Raw genomic sequence first — 21,258 nt, 5'->3', positions numbered from 1 at the left:
AACGGCTATTAACTATACTATTATACATACCATTAATTAGACCTATAGTAACTCTAATAGTAGAAGCTATAGGGGTAGCTATAGGGGTAGCCGTAATAGCTACGGTAGCCAAAATCAGCTACCTAATAGTACTAAAATAACTATTAATAATATTATTAGCCTAGTTATTAAATCCACTTTTTAGGTAACCTGGGAAACCAATTAATAGAACCCTTTAATGGATTATAACCCTATTAAAGTAACCATTAATTTATTTATATTAGCGGTTAATTTAATACCTAAATTAACTATTAGGGCCCCTTAGCTATACAATATAGGTAATACTTGCTATATTTATAATAACCTTAATTGATTTAATAGTTATAAAACCTTTATAAGCTCTATAATCCTTATAGCTATAATAGGAGGATTATTAACCCCCTATAGCTTAAGTATTATTAAGCTTAAGGTTTATTATTTAAATAATAATTATAATACTTTTACCTTAAAAAAGGTATTATATATTCCAGAATTTAGCATAAATATTATTTTAAGTATCCTATATTACCTTTTTAAGGGGTCCCTTAAAGGACTTATACTATATAATAATAAAGGAGAAGCCTTAATTATATTAAATTTTTAATAGTTAAACTTTTATTTAGCCTTAAAAGAAAGGCCTTTAACCTTTAATTTGGGCGTTAATAATTATACTATAGAAGGGTTCCAACCCTTATTATAAACGTTAGGGGGTAACCTTCCGTAGAGTAACCCTATATAGGGCAATACCCTATTAGGCATTATTAGCCCTATTGAGAACTACTATAGCGAGATACCAGTTGTTATAGGGGATAAGTTAATAGATTTAGAGGCTATGGATAGTAAGGCAAGCTTTATAAGCCCTTATTTAAGGGGCCTATTAGCCCTTATAATAGCTTTATCTAAGCTATTAAAATCTGCTATGTTATAATATTGTAGATTAGGCTATATAGGCCTACCCCTTTTAAAAAAAACTGTTAAAATAATTATTAATATCTTTATCTTAAACTCTATTAATGAAAAGGACTTTTTTTATATTAAGTATACTATTAATAAGGCTATTTAAAGATTATTACTTATAATAATAATAGACCTAGCGGTTGCTTTAGCGGTTATAGTAGGTAACTTATTTATTATAAAGCTTATACTTTACTTTAAGATCCCCTATATATTAATTTTAATGGATAGAAAAATGTGGTATAAATAAATTTACCTATTAAAAGATAAATTAATACTTATTATATATATTATTATTAAAAGGGCCTTTAAAAGCTTTAATAACTACTATAAACATTATCCAGCTACCTTTTACTTCAATTTTAGTATTAAAGTTAATAATTAATTTATAGGGGATTAATTAAATGCTAAAGGCATTAAATTTAATATCTTTAACCCCTATATTTATAAATAGAACAGCTTAATAGAACGTTTTATAAGGGTTATACTGGACCGTCTTAGGACCACCCTATAGGCTTTAAGCCTATTGCTATACCTTTAATGTTATATTATAGTAGCTATAGTGGATTTAATAAACCATATAGCGGTTACTAATAGGGACTTAATGCCTTATTAGCTTTTAAGAGATAAATTAGAATTTATTATAACGCTTTATAAACTATTATTAATGCGTTATAAAGTTATTAATTCTAAATGCTTATTTATTATTTTATACAAGCTATGGGCTAAAGCTTATAAGCTAGTAGAATACGTTAAATAAGGCTAAATTATAATGGTCCTTAATATTAAGACCTATTTAATATATATATTTAAAAAGTATACTATTTTGCAATCAGTTATCCTAAAGCTATTAAAAAGCTCTATTTTTATTATAAAGCCTTTTAAACTACCTATTAAAGGTTTAATTAATAACCTAAAGACCTTTATTAATAAAGTCCTTAACGAGGCCATTAACGACCTGTTTTGGTATTATATACCCCCTAGCTATTTAGAAGGTGTAATAGTTATTAAAGCTAAGGGCTTAAGGGGGCTAACTATTAAATATAGCATTAAAGAAACCCTATTTTAATTATTAATTTAATTATTAAACCCCTTTATTTTAATGGAATTACTTACTATGAGTGTTAAATAAAGGGAATAATATAGCATTCTTAATAACTTACCTTGTTAAGACCTACCCTATAATAATTTATCCTATAACCCTATGGAGTTAGATAACCCCTATATAGCTAATATAAATATAGTAATCTAAGGTATCATTTATATTACTATAGTAGCCTTTAAGGAGTTTAAAGGGCTATTAAGAGCTTTGAAAACCTTTAAACGAAACTATTAACTAATAGCTTATATAGTTGAATTTAAACAGTTATTTAAATTAGGAGCCCTATGCTTTATACCTATAAATGTATTAAGAAAACGCCCTATAAGTAGCTATTAGGTGCTAAAACGGAAGTTAAATACCTTAAGAAAGATTATTAAATATAAAGCTAGGCTAATTATTAGGAGCTTTAAATAAACCCTTAGGACTAACTTTTTAAAAACCTATATAGCTATTACTATTCCTTTAACCTAATAGTTATTATTAGCTTTAATAGCTATTTTTAATTAGGAGATAAAATTAGTGGATTTTATAGGGGCCTTTTTAAATAGCAACCTCCTTGAAACCATTTATTATAGGCTTTTAAATGGTTTATAAGCCTTATTAAACAACCCTAAAATATTAGAATTAGCTATAAAATATAGCTATTAGTTAGAGCTTATATTAATATTTTAATTACTAAAGGCCCTATATAGCCTTAAATAGGCCCCTTATTAATAGTAAGAAAAGTTAATTATATTATTAAAAAACTTAAGCTTTAAACTATTAGTTAATAACTCTTTAATATATTACAACCAGGCTATAGGGCACTTTATAGTGGCCTACGTTAACAATTGCCTATTAATAAGCCTTAATAAGTATTATATTTAATAGTTAAAGGATAAAATTAATAATATATACCTTATAAAAGATAAAAGCCCTATTAAGTAGTTTTTAAAGGTTGAGATATAGCAAAATAGACCTAATTAAAGGTTTTATTTTAGCTAACCTTAATATATCCAATAAGCTTTAAAGAAGTTAAATTTAATAGATATTAAAACTATTAAAGTTCCCTTTTAGCCAGATGTTATAAAAGCTTTAAAGCTTAGAATACTATTAAATATAACGGATAAACATTATTATTTAATACTTATAAGAACTGTTAATTATTTTATATAAATAACCAGGTTAAATATTACCTTTAATTATTAATAGTTAGCTATTAAAATATAAAACCCCTATAAAATATACCTATTTATTACTATAGGGCTATTTAAGTACCTAAAAGGAACCGTTAAACTTGCCCTTAACTATAGCCCTATAGATTTTAACCTATTATAAGATCTATTAAATTATATACCTATAGTATATAATAATAGTAATTTTATTAAGTACCCAATTAATATTAAATCTATTTAAAGGTATACTATTATAATAAATAAAGCTACTATAAGTTAAAAGTTTAAAAGGACTTTTACCGTAGCCTTATTTACCCTAAAAGCTAAATATATAGCCTTTATAAAAGCTATAAAAAAATCTTAATAGCTATAAAGGCTATATAAAGAAATTTAGCAATTAATTATAAGGCCTATTACCCTATATAGCAATAATATAGGGGTTATAGCAATTATTAAAGACTTTAAATATTATTAATATATTAAACATACCCTTATAAAATTCCTATATATTAAGGAGGTATAATATATTAAGGATATTAATATTAGCTATATATCCATTATAAATATAGCAGTTAACGGCTTAACTAAAACCCTAAAATCTATTAAACAATATTAATTTTAACGGATACTAAGCCTTATAAACCTTAGCACCCTTATTAAAAAGGCATATTAAAATTAGTTAGCAACTATAAGTACCTTACTAGGTAGCTCAATTAATACTATAGTAGGTACTATAGTAGGTACTATAATAGTGCTATAGTAGGTACCTTAATAGGTACCTTAATAGGTGCTACAGCAATGCTATAAAGGCCGCTACAATAATGCTACAAGGGCCGCCATAGCCTTACTATAGTAGCTACTACAGTAGTTCTATAGTAGCTATTATAATAAAAGCTACAGTAGGTACTACAGTACCCATTACACCCCTAGCCAACTTATTAATTAGTGCGTTAACTACTATGCTAAACCTACCCTAGCAGGTCTTACCCTGCTAAAACCCACCCTAAAGGGGCCCACCCTAACTAAATAGCCCAACTAACTCGCTAGGAGCACTAGTCACTCCGTTAGCTAATATACTAACTGGATCACTAATAATACTATTAACGCTAGGTTTTAGCGTACAGCTTAACAAATATCCTAATAAGCCTAACGGGCATATTAAGGGCATTAACCAATTTATTAACAGGATCACCAACAGCATTACTAGCATTAAATTTTAATATATAGCTTAACGGATACTTTAATAGCCTAGCTAGCATATTAAAACCATTAACCAATCCATTAAATAATATATTAAAGGGCATTATTAATATTAGGATTTAACTAATCCTTTAATTAACGTTATAATAGCTTAACTAAAAAATTAAGCCTATTATAAGTATTATAAATCAGGTACTATTAGCATTAATTATATTATATAATAGTTTATATAACCGTTAAAATTTCCTTACTTAATTAATAAATTCTTTAAGCAATACATTCCTTTTAATCCCCTACATTTAGTCCTTATAGTAACCTTATCTACTATAAGGCTCTTACTTCTAGCATTATAAACCCCGTACCTTTTATTATAGCCTTTATTATCCTTTAACTATAGAATGAGCCCCTTCTATAGTATTTACTATAGATGCCCTATAGAGGACCGACTTTTAATAAGTATTACAGTCTGTATTACAGTCAGTACTGTAGGTTAGTATTGCAGTTTATATTGCAGTCTATATTGCAGTCAGTACTGTAGTCTATATTGCAATCAGTATTGCAGTCTGTATTGAAGGTCTATATTAAAGGTTAATATTAAAGGTTAGTATTGAAGGTTTATATTAAAGGTCTATATTGCAATTAGTACTATAGGTTTCTATTATAATCTATATTATAATTAAGCTATATAGATTATATATAAAAAGATTAACTATATATAAGTGTATATATAATAAGCTATTAATTAAGCTATAACTTAACTGTTAAAGAGGACTATTATATAGACCTTTAATATAGACCTACAGTACTGATTGTAATACTGACTGCAATATAGACTGCAATACAGACTGCAATACTGACCTACAGTACTGACTGTAGTATTGACTGCAATACTGACCTTTAATACTGACCTACAGTACAGACTGCAATACAGACTATAATATAGACTACAGTACTGACTGCAATACAGACTGCAATATAGACCTACAATACAAACCTTTAATACAGACTTATAATATAAACCTATATAGCTAAAAGCTATAACTTAAATAATTATAATGCTTAATATAAGCTATAGATTATTTATATAACTTTTAAAATAGGTATTTAGATCCCTTAGGTATAGTTGGAAAATAAGTTTTACCCCGCACTTAACCTGATTTTTTATTTTCGCACCTTGTGGTAGTGGCCCACCGTAAACCTCCCTACTTCCGAAATGCATCATGTAAAACCCGGAGAGTTGGACATATCTTCTTTTAACGCTAACAATCGATTTTATACAACAGGAGTCATTTCGTAATTAGGAATCTCAAAGTTCAACTCCCCAACATAAACATTCCAATGTACATTATGATGTGCTTGCACAAGAGAGGGAAGCCATTGTGCTATCATCTAACGAGCTGCGCAAGAATCTGTATAGCCGGCGGTTATAATGAAAGCTATTGATGTCATCGCCACCGTGATTAACCTGTTCACTCATTCGGAAAAAGGACATGGATAATATATAATATAAGTGAACTTCCCCGCAATTCTAAACTAGAAACTGACTAGTTACTTCATACAGACTTCGATGTTGAACATAGGCGTATTCAGACAAGAATAGTCTTAGTGCTTTCGTTATTCAAAGATCACATTGAACTCAGCCGTTCCCTCTATCTTTGCGAATATTCAAGCGATAACATGGATACATACACGGTACAAAAGGAAGCAGAGCGCATCTTTCACTCAGTGCTGCTAGAGGACGAGAGGTTAGGAATACCAGATGAAGTCCGCAACCTCGCCGAGCGAACAACTTTCGACCCGTCGGCGCTCTCGAAGCCATTTCTACCTGCGCCCGTGAAATGCACCGAGTCGAGCACGGCATTGGTGAGTCTTGTGGACTTATAACTTCATAATCTCAATTTAACTTCAAACCGAATGGTTGGCTTGCTGATACTGGTGATATAAAACACAGTGGGCGCTCCTAGGTACATTGGGCAACGCCATCGCCCAGCGGCGCTACGGCATAACGCAATCATGCACCGTGAGCAGCGACGTCGCGAGTCTCTTCCTATTCTCCTTCCTCCTGCTGCGCGTCGGGGGAAGACCCATTGGCGATCCGGAGATCGCGGCGCGGTACTCCGTCTACGACCTCACGGCGCAAATGACGCCGTACCGCCGCCTCGTCACGAATGTATATCCCACGCGCGACGGGCGGTGGTTCCATCTCCACGGCGGACTAGACTCCGATAGAAGTCTGCGGATGCTTGGCTTGCCTACTGCGCGGAAGGATGTCGTGGATGAGATGGAGGTTATCCGCCTTTTGGAGGAGGAGGTGGTCAAGTTTGATGCGGAGTGGTTGGATGCTGAGGCGAATGAATACTGGAGACAGGCGGGCGGTATCTGTCTTACGCATGACGAGTATCGCGCTACGGAGCAGGGGAGGGCAGTGGCGGATGAGCCGTTGTATACTGTTGAAGAGTTCCTGAGTGAGGAATTGCCTCCTGTGCCTTGGCCGGAAGTCCAGACTACTACGTTCCGTCCACTGGAAGGTATAAAAGTCGTGGATTTGACAAGAGCTATTGCCGGACCTACCATTGCGCGACTCGCGGCGCTGTTCGGCGCCACCGTTGTCCGCGTGTCGAATATGGAGTTACCGGACTTGGGAATCGTGCTGTTCGAGAGTAATCTGGGTAAACGGGACGCGCACCTCAATCTCAAGACAGAAGATGGACGAACAGCGTTGCGGGAACTAATCCAGGATGCCGACGTAGTCCTCGACGGCTATCGACCCGGCGTGCTGGAGAGACTGGGATTTGGCCCGACCTATGTACACGAGATCGCCAAGAGAAGGGGCAAAGGAATAGTATACGCCCGCGAGAACTGCTACGGCTGGAAAGGGCCGTGGAAGCATCGGAGTGGGTGGCAGCAGATCAGCGACGCCGTCACGGGCATCGGCTGGTTGTTCGGTCGCATGTGGGGTCGAGATGAGCCCGTGATGCCTTTCCTGCCTAACTCGGATTTCCAAACGGGCATCGTTGGATGTATTGGGATTATGAACGCGCTCGATCGAAGGAATAAGAAAGGGGGAAATTACCTGGTCTCCACCTCGCTGAATCAGCTCAATACCTTCTTAATATCTCTGGGCACTCAATCCCCGGAGATACAGCAGAGTTTGCGCGAGAAGTGGCCGGACATGCTGCGATTCCGGTACTACGATGATTTACATCGCCAGATGAGAGTGGTATGTCCTAGTACCTATCCCTTCCTCGCAAGTCGTACTGATGCTAATTATGTTGTGGAAATAGCTCGTGAGCTCCTTATCAAAGGTCGTCCCTGAATTGTTTCAGATGAAAAATTTCCGAACGATGAAGGCGGAATTGGGAGTGCCAGATGAGAATATGACATTTCTGGGGCCAGCCGTTATTTATGATACTACCGAGCTGAAATATGATTCTGGTAGCTGTATGCGAGGTACTCATAACCCGGAATGGCCGACAGACAACCAGGCGGCGTAAAATTTATGATCCACAATTTCACCTGAAATTAGGTAGTAGTTGGTAGTATATAGGTCTCGTTATAAATACAGGGTATCACGGGGCGTTATTATACATAGTGTTTATATCGTTCTTGATATCTGACTTTGTAGTGTCAAGTTTCACCGTGGGGCTTTGACGATAGACGCTGTGCTATCGGGTTGAGTCCATGCCATTTCTCCATAGTCGCTCTCTTCCTCGTCCTCACTCTCGTCTTCATCCATAGCTTCGAACGTATTTTCCGTATCATGGCTCGTAGTCATAGCACCAGGGGGCGAGTCTAGCGCGAAACCATGACTTAGGGTTGGCATAGATGATGCTGGAGTCGACTGGAAAGGTGTAAAGTCATTTGGTAGAGCCCGTGAATGTTGGTTGACTGTGGGTTCAGCAGCCGGCCTCGGAACCGGGACAGCAGAGGCAGGAGGAGGTGGTTCTGCTTCTACTGTCGCAAGAGCAGCTTGCCACTGCAACGTTTCGGCTGCTATCCGCCGACGCGATTGGGGTGAACAAGCGCGGATACGTCGCAGCTTTTCATCAAATGGCACCGGACTGGCCCCAAAGCTTATATCTGGGCCGGGTCGCGACTCTGGTTGATGGGCACCGGTATGGTATTCGGCTGCAAGCTGAGCCCGCTTCTGTAACCGCTATCTCAAATTGTGAGATCCGTTATTTCAAAGGTATTATTAGAATATCACTTACGCGTACTTTACTCACTCCGTTTAATTGGCGTTGTTGATTCAACTGTTCCATAGCTGGGCGGTCTCTCTCCCTCTTCTCTTTGGCGTCTGATTTCCTGGTCATCGGCTGACGAGGGGTGAGTTCTTTAATCCTTACTACGGACCTCAGCAGTTCAGCCCGAAGTTTCTCCTGTTCGGTTATGGGCTCGTTGGTGCACTTATTATATTGGCATTGGTATGTGCAATTCGCACAAGCATGTCTGATTGAGCTGTTCCCTAGGACGGCTGGAGGTGAAACGACGCATCGCGCGAAGGGGCCATTTCTCAAAAGACATCGGCGGCAAGGGTTCGGATTCATTTGACCGGATACGTAGATCATGAGCGAGCTAAAGTCATGAGCAGTACGCGGCACAAATCCACCTTGCTGGCGATAGGGATTCCATTCGACAGGCCGTAGTGTCGGTTGGTTCATGAGAGCCTGGGACAATGGATGTGGAGGCAGAACAGAATTGGCAAACTCAGGTGGTAAGCTCTGCAGCGCACTCTGCCAGGCAGTTATGTCACTATGTATGCCAGAACTTGCCTGTGCCGGGGGAGCACTAGGAGCCCTATCTTCGGAACTGGAGATGGGTGTCGTGGATGCTGGTGAATCCAAAGCCGCAGCCACCGATGTGTGATTCGACGGTGGCAGCGTCGCAGGGGCTGATGAAGGTGGTGGTGGTCCTGATACTGCCGTAGGGGGCAGAATTGTTCCCCGAGGGATACTTTGAGCTACAGCATGGTCAATGTTTAACTACGATAGTCGATTTCATGTGAGACGAGTCCCTTACGGATAGATGACGACTGCCTCGAGTTTGGGGTGGATGCTCGATGAGCTAGCCAGCTAGCAGCAGCAGTGTCGGCCATGGACTCAAAAACCGCGTTGGAGATATCCTTCTCCATTGCCGCGATACGAAGGATCAACTGATCACTATACCTGTGAGCCTCGACTGAAATGGCGCAAATTCCAGGCAAGCAAGTGTCAAAGCTGCAAGAGTCACTCACCACCGCTACATGGAGAGCGAGGCCACAAACCGAGATGGGCGCATGGGCGCGTGGGCTGCGGGTGGTGTCGCGAAATGGGAAATAGCAAGGGCCTCGGCAGTTTCAAGCCACCAACCCTAGCTTCATGTCCGTTCAGCTACAGGTGCGTTATTATAATCACGATGTGCATAAAACGCACTCTTCCGACGCCCGGTCATGTAGAATGAATGGACTGATGGTAGGATGCCCGAGTTTCTCGTAGGGAGGCACTTAGGAGGTATCTTGTAAATGACGTATAGTAGAAATCACAGTGCGTAATTACCTACCTAGTACAGTTAGTTGCCTGGCGCGCTAAGCCTTGAGGGTGACTGTCCAGAAACAGGCTTAACCCGAACGAGTATGATTCCTGGCAGATGCATGCTATACCATTGAATTGCACCAATATCATTTGAACGGATGGTTATCCGATTCTGTTTCTTAAACCATCTACTTCCTCGAAATTCTTCAGTTCAGATCTATTGTAGATGATACTGCGGTTTGGTCGTGTAGCTTAGGGTGCAGGCCTGAAGCCAAGAAGCTCAGTATCAATTAGGGATCACACGCTCTAGCACGGCGTATGAAGTTCTCGTTCGCGATTCTCCCACACAAATCATATTGACTTCAAGACGTAGGGGCTCGAGAGGAATCGATGATGAACTTCATAAACACCCTGCTCTTAAGATCTATAGCTATGAATTAGGCTCGTATCGGGGCAAAACATGGGCCAATTTATGTTTCGGTCTGATGAGCAAGATGTGGAAATCCAGTGCCTATCGTAGGAATATTCTGGGCTGATGTGTAAGAATTTCGGCGAGACTCTGCGACAAAACGCCCATGGCCTTCGGAGGAGGGCGGTTCTTTCTTCTTCATCTTCTCCCAATATATTTCGCTTTCTCTTTATTCACTCCGCTTGGTGCAAGGGCCACGCGGTTCACAAATGTCTTGTCCACAAATCTAATCAAACAATTGATGTACATGAAGTTCCCAATGGAGGGTCATGGGATCAATGTCACCTCCGCCCCCTTAGCAAGAGTTCCTTTGTGTTGCATGCACTATTTGCCCCCGGATTTGTCTTAGAAAGGCTGTTCCGTAACTTTTAAGGCCCGGCAGTAGCCCTTTCATAGATACAGGGAAAAGTATGAATAGCTCGAAAAATACACACAACTAAAACTAATCGTTAACTCCAAAGACATGAGAACCATCCAGATGCTGACCGCGGCTTTTGCCGCTTCCACGATAACAGCTGCATCCGCAGACCACACCCACGACAAGAAGCATAAAGAACCCACGCCTGTAGCACCGCCAGGACCTGTTCAAGAGGGAGCCCCCGTCGATAGATGTTATGCTTGGATTCTAGCCGCGCCAGGAGATACCTGTTATGCTATTGAGGGCAAGGTCGGCCTTCCCCATGGTCTGCTACGAGGCTACAATACCCAGTTACATGGGGACTGTGACAGCAATCTCTGGGCCGGCTACTATTACTGCTGGGGTAAGCAACAATACGCGATTTCTATTCTACCCATTCTATTTCCACTCGTATGAGTAACATACCACTTCCTTCATAGCTAACATGCCATAGGTCTCACTGGAAGCGGCCCGGGTATGACGCACGTAGACCTGCCGCATCACAAGCAGAAACACGACTGCAAGGGCATCCTACATGATGATTGTGCGTCGGCCGTCTTTGCGGGCAAGGAGACGCCCAAGCCCATGGTAGACTGGTGTAAGCGGTATCTCGGTGGGCCTGCGTGCACGGAAACACGACCGGAAGGCATCTTTAGCTCGTACGACGGGTTCCCGAAGAAAGCTATGGCTTCGAGTCTATGTGCGACTCCAAGTGCACCCGCGATGGCACCGAGGTTCAGCAAGGCTTGTCAATGTTTTACGCAGATGCATCCTCACCCTACGGGATGAGTACGTGGAAATGTCTTTCTTCTGCACGATATTCAGTCATTCCATGAACATATTTATGATTTGTTTATATACCTTCATCTCTTGTTACATATACCGTGCCGAATTCAAATGATTAATACTACCTACTTACACTGACCTGACAATTAAATCCGTGCACCCCCTGAAAGACCCACCACAACTACTATCACCACCAAAAATACCACCTTACGAATAGCTTCGTATTTAACCTAATAATTGTACGAAAATTATATAAAAAATATAAGTGAATTCTATAGCCTTTTCTCTTTAATATGGTGTATACCAGCTACGCGCACGACGTACGGCTGCTAATCTACGGCCCATTGAACGTATAAGGTTTTGTATTAGCCGTCTTTCAATACGACTCCAAGCCTGTTGAATTATCTCCTTTGCCTTCGTAATGTCCGCTTCGTTATCCTTTAAACCACCGAAATTAGGGTCTATTTGATAGATTATACGCTTTAAACGGCGCCAAACGTGTTCGATTGGATTAAGATCCGGCGAATGAGACGGCCAATCGATTACTTTAATTCTATGCGTTTCAAACCACTCCTTTACAAGCCTTGCAGTGTGTATACGCGCGTTATCTTGTTGAAAAATATACCCAGGTTCGTAATGAGGCAATAGACCTTCCTCTAATACGCGTATATACGATCGTGAAGAAACGCCGCCGCGTGCAGAGTCTGGATCGCCTTCGCAGACTATTAGGTTGCTTTTATAGCCTTGCCCGCGGCGTTCCCAAATTGCAGCCCATAGCATAATCGAAATAGCAGCTTTAACGTGAGGTCTTCGGTTTATAAGGTCTTTGCGGAAGCGTTCCTAACTGTAGCGGATTACCCAATCGCTTGGATTATTAGGGTTCGTTTGAACGGTTACTTCATCGGAAAAGAAGGCTCGTACGAGATGCGCTAATGCAGCTGGATTGCGATATTCTTCAGCGAAACGAAGCCGTTGAGCTACCTTATCTTCGTCTAATTCGATCCACCTTACTACACGCCACTTACGAAGGTTATAGCGGCGTAGAGTTCGCCGTAAGGTCGCATCAGAAGCTGTAACGAAGCTTAAAGTTCGAAGGTCTCTGTAGGTCATACGAGGGTATTTTCGGGCTTGAAAAAGAAAGTGACGTTCTTCACGGCCGTTGAAGAGCCTTGGCCGGCATCCACGAGGCCTTAAGTGAACGGTTTTATATTGTTTAAAGCGATCAATCTATTCAGCTACGCGTTGACAACACGTTCCAACAGCTTCCGCGATAGCCGTTTGACTTGCGCCAGCTGCCTTGGCCCCAATAATAAAGCCACGAAGTTCTGGAGTAAAGTCCTTGTACGGCTGGCGATTTCCGCTTATAACGGTACCAAATTCGCATAATTCCGACATGTTTACGAATTTTCACGATTTTTTGAAGTCTGAAGGTTGAGAGTGGTAATATTGGTGGTGGTGGGTCTTTCAGGGGGTGCACGGATTTAATTGGTAGGTGATTGTAATTAAAACGTACTGACATGAGCATTCTCATATTGCCTTCTTTCCCAAGCGAATTGGCAAGGAACAAAAGTGAATGTATATGATGCGCCGAGAACGACTTCCTCACTCTTCCAGCATATTCAATAGTTGCTTCTCAGTTGAACACCTCTTCACCATCGTGCTTGTTTCCTGCGAAAGGGTAGGTATGTACTTACTAGGTAGTAGGTAGGTACCTAGGTGTTCTCAAATCGAGCGATATTAGCAATATCAACTCGCAGGCAACCACAGTGACTTCCGTGGTATAACCTTCCCCGAGGAACGTAGCTACAATAGTACAAGCATGTCATGAAACACATGGCTCCCTCGTGGATGTGAGCAGTTTCCTGAGTCTCCAGAGTAATGGGAAAGTATAAGTATGCCGGCCCGTGTTTCGACAGGTACCTACTTCAATGCGATGCTGTGAGGAGCAGCTCTCTAAGTTATCCGATCACTTCCCTAAAATACATACGCGATGTGTATTTACCTCCAGGCTGTGTACCTCTACCTTGAAAGGTAGGGAGTAAGTACCGCCCAATATCTATAGTTAGATACTGCAACCGAGAATGGTGATTGAGGTCGAAAATGAGCAGTGGTACGGCACCAGCACGGTGGCTCTTTCTATCTCTAAAGTAGATAGGTAATACATCGTTTAACAATGCAGCTCACATGAAACACGCGATCTGTATCCCTTCTAAAGTACATGGCATGTATATAGATCATCCAAAATGGCTCATTCGACACTGACCTCTCGCAGCAATTCTCCACCTGCTGATCTGAGGCCCGCACCGCTTCGTATTCCGCACCGGAAGTCAATCGTCAGCTTTGACGACGACCCTGAGATAGCTGTCATCAAGTATAGGGAGGAAGCCGACGATACATCACGGTCGACATCCTTTCAGACAAACCCAAGCCAATCATCCCGGTCCAGTGTTCCGTGTAAGCATTCAGGGCCACAGTGTCCTCGTTCCAGGATTGAGTCTCTAGTTTCTCGCTTTGAGATTCTAGATGCCGTGAACAACGTCAATAGTAGCATGCCTCGCTATCTCGCCGGCTCGCACCAGGCTAAACCGAGTAAGATCCCACAAGCTATTGAACCCATACGAGCTACCCAGCACGATCGAATGAGCCATACACCTTTAGAATCAATTAGCAGAACATCATCAGAATCATCTCTTCAGGTTCGAACACCTTGTACTTCCGATCACAAGTCGAAGCTTCCCGTAAGTGTCCAACAACGCATTAAGGCACGCAACGCTGTCGACGGCGATCAATACGATGCAGACTACAGTTCGACATGTCTGAAACCTGTAGGCGAAAAAAACACAGATACAGACGACCGGCAGAGTTCGGGTCCTTCTTCATCTTATTTCACATCTCATAGTACTTCATCATCAGGTAGCCAGAGGCCTGGGTAGGACCCAAGCCTCGCGGCGGATCGTCGAAAACTGCTCAAGAAAAGCAAGTGTAAGTGCATATGGTGTTCTTGTGCCCACGCCCTTGTCTCAAGTCTATACTGATATGGCCCACAGCGCGCTCTTCTTGCACCACATCAACCATTCCAGTTTTGAGACACTCTAGGTCACTCATAACATCCAGAAAAACGCCAAGTCGCCTACCGAAATCTAAGGCATTTCAAAAGAAGAACTCGTCATTTCTACAATCATCATCCACTATTACTCTTACATCACTACAAGCTGCAGCGAGGCCCTCCCCGAACAGAACAGACATCCGGAGACAGAAACCACCACAAGAGTCCACAAAAGGCCCGGACCGACATTTAGATTCAAACATAGTATTCCCTCGGCAGAGGCCGAGCGTGGCTGATCTTCGACAATCATTTGAGAAGTTCTCCCAACCTGACGAACCACCAAGAGGTATTCCCAAGCCTAGTTTAAATCCAAAGATTTCAGAGAGCAAACTACAGGACCAAAATATGCCCTTATTCACATCTAAGTACTACCCAATACCAACCTTAAAGCGGTCCTCCATAGATCAAGATGGGGGATCGTGTTCACACCCACCGGTATTTGGGAAAGGGCACATCATTCACGTGAAACCAAGGACTAAAGCCACGACGAAGATACCCTCGCCGCAAAGCACTAGAGGGAGCATGGGAAATGGCGAACCAAGTACATCTTCATCAGGAAACAATCAGCCTAGCCCACACGAGACCACACAGGAGGAGAGCAACATCCTGAATAGGCCTATGAAGCTGGCACCATGGTCTCGACCCAGAAATAACAGTGCACACCAAGACGTAGGATACTATGCCAGCATAGATGCCGCAATGGAAGACTTAGAGAGTATCCCACTTGGTGAACTCCAGCTTGATGGTGCGTCGGCGGAGGTCCCAAGACTTCAATCTGACCTGTCCGCCACGGAGGACACGTTGGTCGGAACCCCGTCAGACGTCCTTGCCACTCCGACTAATCTCTCACAAGACTTTCAATCAACACACGGTGGCGGGAAGGTCTCGCAACTCAGAAGACTCTTTGAGAAGTCGTCAAGAAGATTTCCTTCTCCACGTTCGTTCATGAATTTCCATTCGACACCAGAGCCAGACGAATGCAGTGACGCGTTGATGGCCGACTATTCATCCCCGTCGTGCAACGAGCCTGAGTCGCCGAGATCCACACGCACGATCTCCCGGAGGATCTCCATCGTCCCATCACTGACTACCGAAATTTCTGTTAATGACTTTTTTTGTGATTTTGTTGGTAGTCCGAGCTATGAAGACAGCCCAGTCCCTGCATCACCGGGGGAGACTATCGCCAAGATCAGCGTATCACCGAAGCGTGACTCTCCTGTGAAGCATCGGATCCGGCAGTTCGAGCACTTAAGCCGTGAGTCCCTAAGGGCGGAAGCAGTGTCTGGTTGCCAGGGCAAGAATAGCGATATTGAGCTATCATCTACCCGAAGGGATGGCAACGGTGTGAGCAGTAAGCGTCACTCGGTCGGTAGCTGGAGACCTATTCAGAAGAAAGGGGTTGCAATTTGGAGAAGGATATCCGACTCTCTCAGTCGCTCCATCGACAGCTGGAAAGATTGCAACAGTTATCACGAGCATATCAATCCTGGCGAGGGCACAGGTCTAGATCATTTAGACAGTGCTCGTGGCTTTCGATATTTAAGCCCTTTCGGATACAGCATGTATCGCCTTCCACAAAAGAGTCGCCAGTTTGTCACACCATCGCATACTATGTCCAGCATCCACTACGGTGATAGAGGACTGCCTACTAGCGGGTCGAGAAGAACAATCAATTCTAGTAATCGCCGTCAATCTCCAGACACACTTACACACCGCAATAGCCTTTCTTTTGCGGCTCGCGTGTCTAACGGCCAACACCTACCTAGTGGGTTTGGACTAGACGGACACTTCCCGTCGAAACCAGTTCAAGACGATGACTCCCAGCCACCAGACGTAGCATCATCCGGCCCCAGCACACCCCAAGGTGACCCAAACGCACTACACAAAGTCATGCTGAAGCAATCCGCAGCAGAACGAAGTCGCCGCCGCGACGACGAAAAGCACCAGCGCCGCGACAAGACCCTCAGAACTCTCGCGGCATGGAAAGGCAAGGCAAAAGAAGTTGTTCTTCCTCAAGGAGCAGATACAGCAAATGCGAATGAAGAAGCCAAGAAGAATAGAAAATGTAAGGGAAAAGAAAAAGAAGCCCCAGGCAAAGAAAACGAAACAGATAAGAAGACGGCCTCGGGCTTCGTCATCTTCCAGTCCAAGGACGTCAAGCTTCGCCATCCGCGGCCCCGACGCCCCGGCCAGGTCCGCAGGGTCGCGAATATGTACAAGGATAAAGCGAGTAGTGGCGGCAGCGTCAATACGAAGACGAGCAGTGGCGCTACGCTCAAGGGCAAGGAGAAGGAGAGCCGGGCGAGTTTCAGACAGAGGGCGAGTAGTGCGTTTGGACGACGGGGTCGGAAGGGGGATGGGTCTGCGAGTTAAGAGTTCTTGATAAATTGATTGTTGGCATTGTTATGAGAGAGGGTGTAGGTTGGTCATATTGTTATGTTCGGTATGTTATGTAAGTAGTTAAGAGACCGATTAATGAGTTTAGTAGTAAAAACAGAAAGAAAACAGGACAGCACAGCAGAGGCGAGGCGAGGCCAGGACAGTCAATCAATGGGTCGGAGATTAGTGAAAATGATCGTATCAATGTATTATATTTACATTCACGTTATTCATCTCCCTCGCTCTTCAGCCCATCATCATCACTCGGCGAGGAGCATATTACTATTAATTCAGCTTTGACTCATTTTCATGTGATTGATCTCTAGATAACTATGTGAGATGAAACAAGACGAGACGAGAACAGGGGGTATTGAACTATTTCGCTGCCAAGTCTTGCGCTACCGCCGAACTCCTAGGCTACCCCTATATATATATCTACCCTGGGCAAATAAATGAAGAGAAGAGGTAGTGATACTGCCTACCTACACTCCCTCACCCACTGAGCCCCATGCCCCGACCGATCTTGCGCGCGAGCGCCTTTTTCAGGTACCACTCGCGCGCGAGGCCGCGCGTCGTCTTCGCGAACACGGCGGGCGAGATGCGGCCACGCTCGACGGCGCGGCCGAGCACGAAGATGGCGTCGCCGAGAGCGCGTTCCTCGGCCACGACGTCGTATAACTGGTTGCCGACTACGGTGGGAGCGACGAGTAGGTCGTCGATGGCGGGAGGTTTGTGCGTCTGGCTGTTGCTTATGACGGCGTCTGCTTCCTTGAGGGAGGACTGCAGGACTGCAGTGTTGGAGGCGAGAAGATTGGATAGCGGAGTTAGTGCTGCCGAGTCGTTCTGCATGTTTTGCAGGGCCGTGAGCATGGCGGTGCGCTGCGCGTTTAGGCCTGTGAGAGAGGACTCGTTTTGCTGTCGGGCGCGCTGGCGCATTGCATATAGTGTTGAGGCAAGTTGGCGTAGAAGCGCGTCCTTCTCGGGGTTGGGTGGAATTGGGGGCGCCGGGAGATTTGAAGGTGATGGTAGGGAGAGCGTGAGCGGTTCGTCCATGAGATCGGGCGGAGGTGGAGGTTTAGCGACAGGTTGAGGAGCAGGCTGCTGGGGAACTGGTTGCTGCCAGTTTGGAGGAGGACCGCTTGCATATGAGGGAGGCTCAGCGGTTCCGGGGACAAATGATTGTCGTCTCTGGTCCAGTGGTTGCTGTGAGCTGGGCCCTGCAGCTTCTTGTGAATAACTGAGCCGTTGTTGATTGTGATATTGTATATTTGGAGTTGTTTGGGCGTATGCTTGTGGTGGCGCTTGCATTTGCGGATTTGGTGGAGGTTGCACGTGTGATTGAGGGCCTTGTGGTGGTAATGGAGGTGCGGTATCATAGCGCGAGAGACGATTCGTAGCTGGTGCGACTTGTCTCTCCGGCTGGTTCGTATACTGACTCGGCTGTTGCACCCCTTTTTGAGGTAAAGGAGGGAGAGGAGGGCCGTCAGGTCGGGCAGTTGAAGGTGACACGACCTGAGGAAGATCATCTCCCTTCGGTGGAGGAGGTGGTGGCCTTGGGCTATTCGCATGTGGCGATTGGGTTGGCTGAGGACTGGGCCGTGCCATGTTCGGAGGTAAAGGAGGGACAGGAGGGGGTGTTGGTGATGGGGTTGATTGTTGCTGGGGTGGCCGGAGCTGCTGGCGTGCGACGACAGGAGGTTCTTTGGCAAATACGTCCCGTAGTATGGCTATGAAATCCAATATGGAGGATTTCTATTTACAAACGATTAGCATCATTGCGAATCATCCTAGATGGAGTGAGGATGGGTGGATGTAGTTTGAGGTTGACCAACACTTACATCCCAGAACTCAGCCCATCGAACAAGATAAGGGTGGTATATCCTTCCTTGCGGATCGACATGCTGGCCGGGACGAACCACCATGGTCTCGGTGGGTGTCACGTAGCCTAGCGGAGGTTCACGCGGGTAGGCGTGAGGCACCCATATCGAGATGGGGAATCGGTAGGTTGTACCACGGAAGACGACTGGTATCGTTCCCGAGAGATGCAGGAGGAGGGCTGAGACGCCATGGTCGAATGCTTTGGGGTATACGTCAGCGCATTTGGGTCAACGAAGGTACGGGGAAGATGACGATGTTGTCGTCGTAGTGACATACTATGCACGTCGGTCCTCGGCGACAGGGACGGATACTGTGAGAGAGCCTGGGCTACATCGTTGTAGGTCCGATTGACATCGTGATACTCGCTGGTCAGGACGCTATATAGCCAGTTGAGAACATGCTGCTGGACGACCATGGTGTTGGTGACGTTGCAGGATTAAATATGGAGTCTGTGCGGGCGGGCAGCCAGCAGCTGAGCTATCTTCTTGAAAGGAGCATCGTGGTCTGGAGAAAGAAGACGTAAGGTGTGGAGAGGGCGGACGTGCAATTATCGAATCAATGGGTTAATTGCTTTTCCTGAGTGCTGCGACGTCGAGATTGGGGGAAGCCTCGTGATGATGGAGACCGCCAAGGCTGAGGGGATCATAGGCATCTCCTGCTTCCTGCTTTGGTGTTGGAGCTTCAAGCTTGAACACCTGTCTTGATGAATACTTTGGCTAATGCATCTTGGAGCTGAGAGCATGCAATTATAGGATGTTGGATTGATTCATGCAGTTAAAAGAAGCGAACCCCACGCTGTCCAGCTTCCAACCTCAAATTGTGCCGTGCACCTTGCTGGATGGTATACGCGGTGCTTCAAAGGTAGACTCTACCTAGGTAGGTAGGGGTTATGCCGGATTCGTTCGTTAGACAACTACCTACGCTACGGGTGAGTGGGTGAGTGGCGCCTCCGATTGTGCGTAGGATTCCGTGCCGAGGGGCGCCGTTGAAGGTGGAGGTTAGTCCCGCCGTAGCTAAGAATCTGCTAAGAGTATGCGGTAGTCGTAGAAGTCTCCGAAATGTGACAGAACAAGTTTCAGAGTAGGTAAGTATTACCTACACCAATCACCTGTTCGAAGCCTTGAATGTAAGCAGTGTGTTACATCCGAATCAAGAAGCACGCCGGCGTAAACCGACGTATATAGGTGGCGAGACTGTTGTAACTTTATATATTGTAACTACATGTGTGTATCTACACGTTGTTTCCAGGCATTTGGCTAACCTTTCCTTAGAGCTGAACAGACACGTGCCTCTTGGACTATGCGGATGCGATGCTAGCCGACATCGCTCGAGACTTTTGCTGGGCCTTTTGTCCGATAATAGGCCCAAGAATCAAGGCGAAGATGCAGTTACCTATAGCGCCTCGTGCTCCACCCCCCATCAGTTGGTTTATATAGCTCCATGATTTATCATCAATCGAAGCTAATCAGAAATCCACTCATCAAAACATCACCTTTCGACCGACGATGCGTTGGAGGTAAATGTTCTTTCTGGTGGTGAAGTACTTACAATTCCTACTTGGGTAGTGTTCTGTTGGAAGAGAGGCCGCGTAGCCTACTCTGGTTTAGTGAAGATGGTTCGCTGCATGCATGTCACTCTAGTGTATTCCACGTAGGTACGAAGTATTTACTGGACGAGGTACTTCAAGTCCCCTCCAAACACGGGCGCATACACAAGTACCTTGTATGGAACATGGAAGTAAGAATTGCCACGCAAAAATTTCGACATGGAAACAAATGTCAACTGAATCGCCATCCAACCGTAAGACGTCTTGATGCGACTTTATAAGACCATCTCTATAAACCTGGAACCATGCGTCATTTGATGAAACTGACTGGCGCGACCAAGAACTCAAAGAGATGATGCATCCGAGCACCCGTCAATTCATATCAATTAATTAGTAATGTAGAGAAAGGCCATTATACCTATACTACGCCCGCCGTAAGCCGCCGCGGGTTCCCATACAAGTCCCGAGTTGCTTTGCCTTTAAAGCCCACTCTCGTCCGCCTCCTTCTAGCTTTCTCTTCTTTTCTTCTCTTCTTCTCTCTCCAAGTTACCTGGTTATATCTGAAACGCCACAGAGTTCTTAAGACCTCTTTACGTTTGCATGACCGTCACCAAGGAGTTGTCGCACGGCTGAGGAGTATTACAGGTTATTCACTGTATACTCCTTGCGTCAGGACTTAACAACCTCAACAACCTTTGCATATCATACCGTTTGTTACTCTTTGAAAATTATTTGGACATACCTAGGTAGTCTAGCGTC

The 21,258-nt window shown here is 43.8% G+C and overlaps 5 protein-coding genes across 5 annotated transcripts; 3 read left to right on the top strand and 2 right to left on the bottom strand.

Moving 5' to 3' along the window:
• The first annotated feature begins 5,643 nt into the window (after nt 1–5,643).
• Nucleotides 5,644–8,016, top strand: F5B22DRAFT_583827 (CoA-transferase family III domain-containing protein). The gene is made up of 4 exons (XM_047973388.1): nt 5,644–5,934; nt 5,988–6,291; nt 6,380–7,648; nt 7,713–8,016. The coding sequence occupies exons 2-4, from the start codon at nt 6,106–6,108 to the stop codon at nt 7,920–7,922; spliced, it is 1,665 nt and encodes a 554-aa protein (XP_047836540.1). The 5' UTR covers nt 5,644–5,934; nt 5,988–6,105; the 3' UTR covers nt 7,923–8,016.
• F5B22DRAFT_583822 (uncharacterized protein) lies at nt 8,017–9,890 on the bottom strand. The gene is made up of 3 exons (XM_047973387.1): nt 9,448–9,890; nt 8,640–9,388; nt 8,017–8,584 (listed from the first exon to the last, which is right to left on the bottom strand). The coding sequence occupies exons 1-3, from the start codon at nt 9,557–9,559 to the stop codon at nt 8,063–8,065; spliced, it is 1,383 nt and encodes a 460-aa protein (XP_047836539.1). The 5' UTR covers nt 9,560–9,890; the 3' UTR covers nt 8,017–8,062.
• Nucleotides 9,891–10,870: 980 nt separating this feature from the next.
• On the top strand, nt 10,871–11,593 carry F5B22DRAFT_653220 (uncharacterized protein; the record flags this gene model as incomplete). The annotated part of the gene is made up of 2 exons (XM_047979699.1): nt 10,871–11,168; nt 11,259–11,593. The coding sequence occupies 2 exons, from the start codon at nt 10,871–10,873 to the stop codon at nt 11,591–11,593; spliced, it is 633 nt and encodes a 210-aa protein (XP_047836538.1).
• Nucleotides 11,594–13,833: 2,240 nt separating this feature from the next.
• Nucleotides 13,834–17,471, top strand: F5B22DRAFT_653216 (uncharacterized protein; the record flags this gene model as incomplete). Its single annotated transcript, XM_047979698.1, has 8 exons — nt 13,834–14,299; nt 14,638–14,924; nt 14,955–15,158; nt 15,189–15,633; nt 15,664–15,813; nt 15,844–16,053; nt 16,093–16,161; nt 16,198–17,471. The coding sequence occupies 8 exons, from the start codon at nt 13,834–13,836 to the stop codon at nt 17,067–17,069; spliced, it is 2,703 nt and encodes a 900-aa protein (XP_047836537.1). The 3' UTR covers nt 17,070–17,471.
• A 96-nt stretch (nt 17,472–17,567) lies between these two features.
• On the bottom strand, nt 17,568–19,368 carry F5B22DRAFT_632602 (UEV domain-containing protein; the record flags this gene model as incomplete). The annotated part of the gene is made up of 3 exons (XM_047976716.1): nt 17,568–18,827; nt 18,914–19,152; nt 19,230–19,368. The coding sequence occupies 3 exons, from the start codon at nt 19,366–19,368 to the stop codon at nt 17,568–17,570; spliced, it is 1,638 nt and encodes a 545-aa protein (XP_047836536.1).
• Nucleotides 19,369–21,258: the final 1,890 nt, after the last annotated feature.

This window comes from Xylaria bambusicola (assembly GCF_022495145.1).
Source record: "Xylaria bambusicola strain CBS 139988 unplaced genomic scaffold F5B22scaffold_1, whole genome shotgun sequence".
Lineage (NCBI taxonomy): Eukaryota > Fungi > Ascomycota > Sordariomycetes > Xylariales > Xylariaceae > Xylaria > Xylaria bambusicola.
The sequence above is the reverse complement of the archived record's forward strand: the minus strand, read 5'-3'. Positions and strand labels throughout refer to the sequence as shown.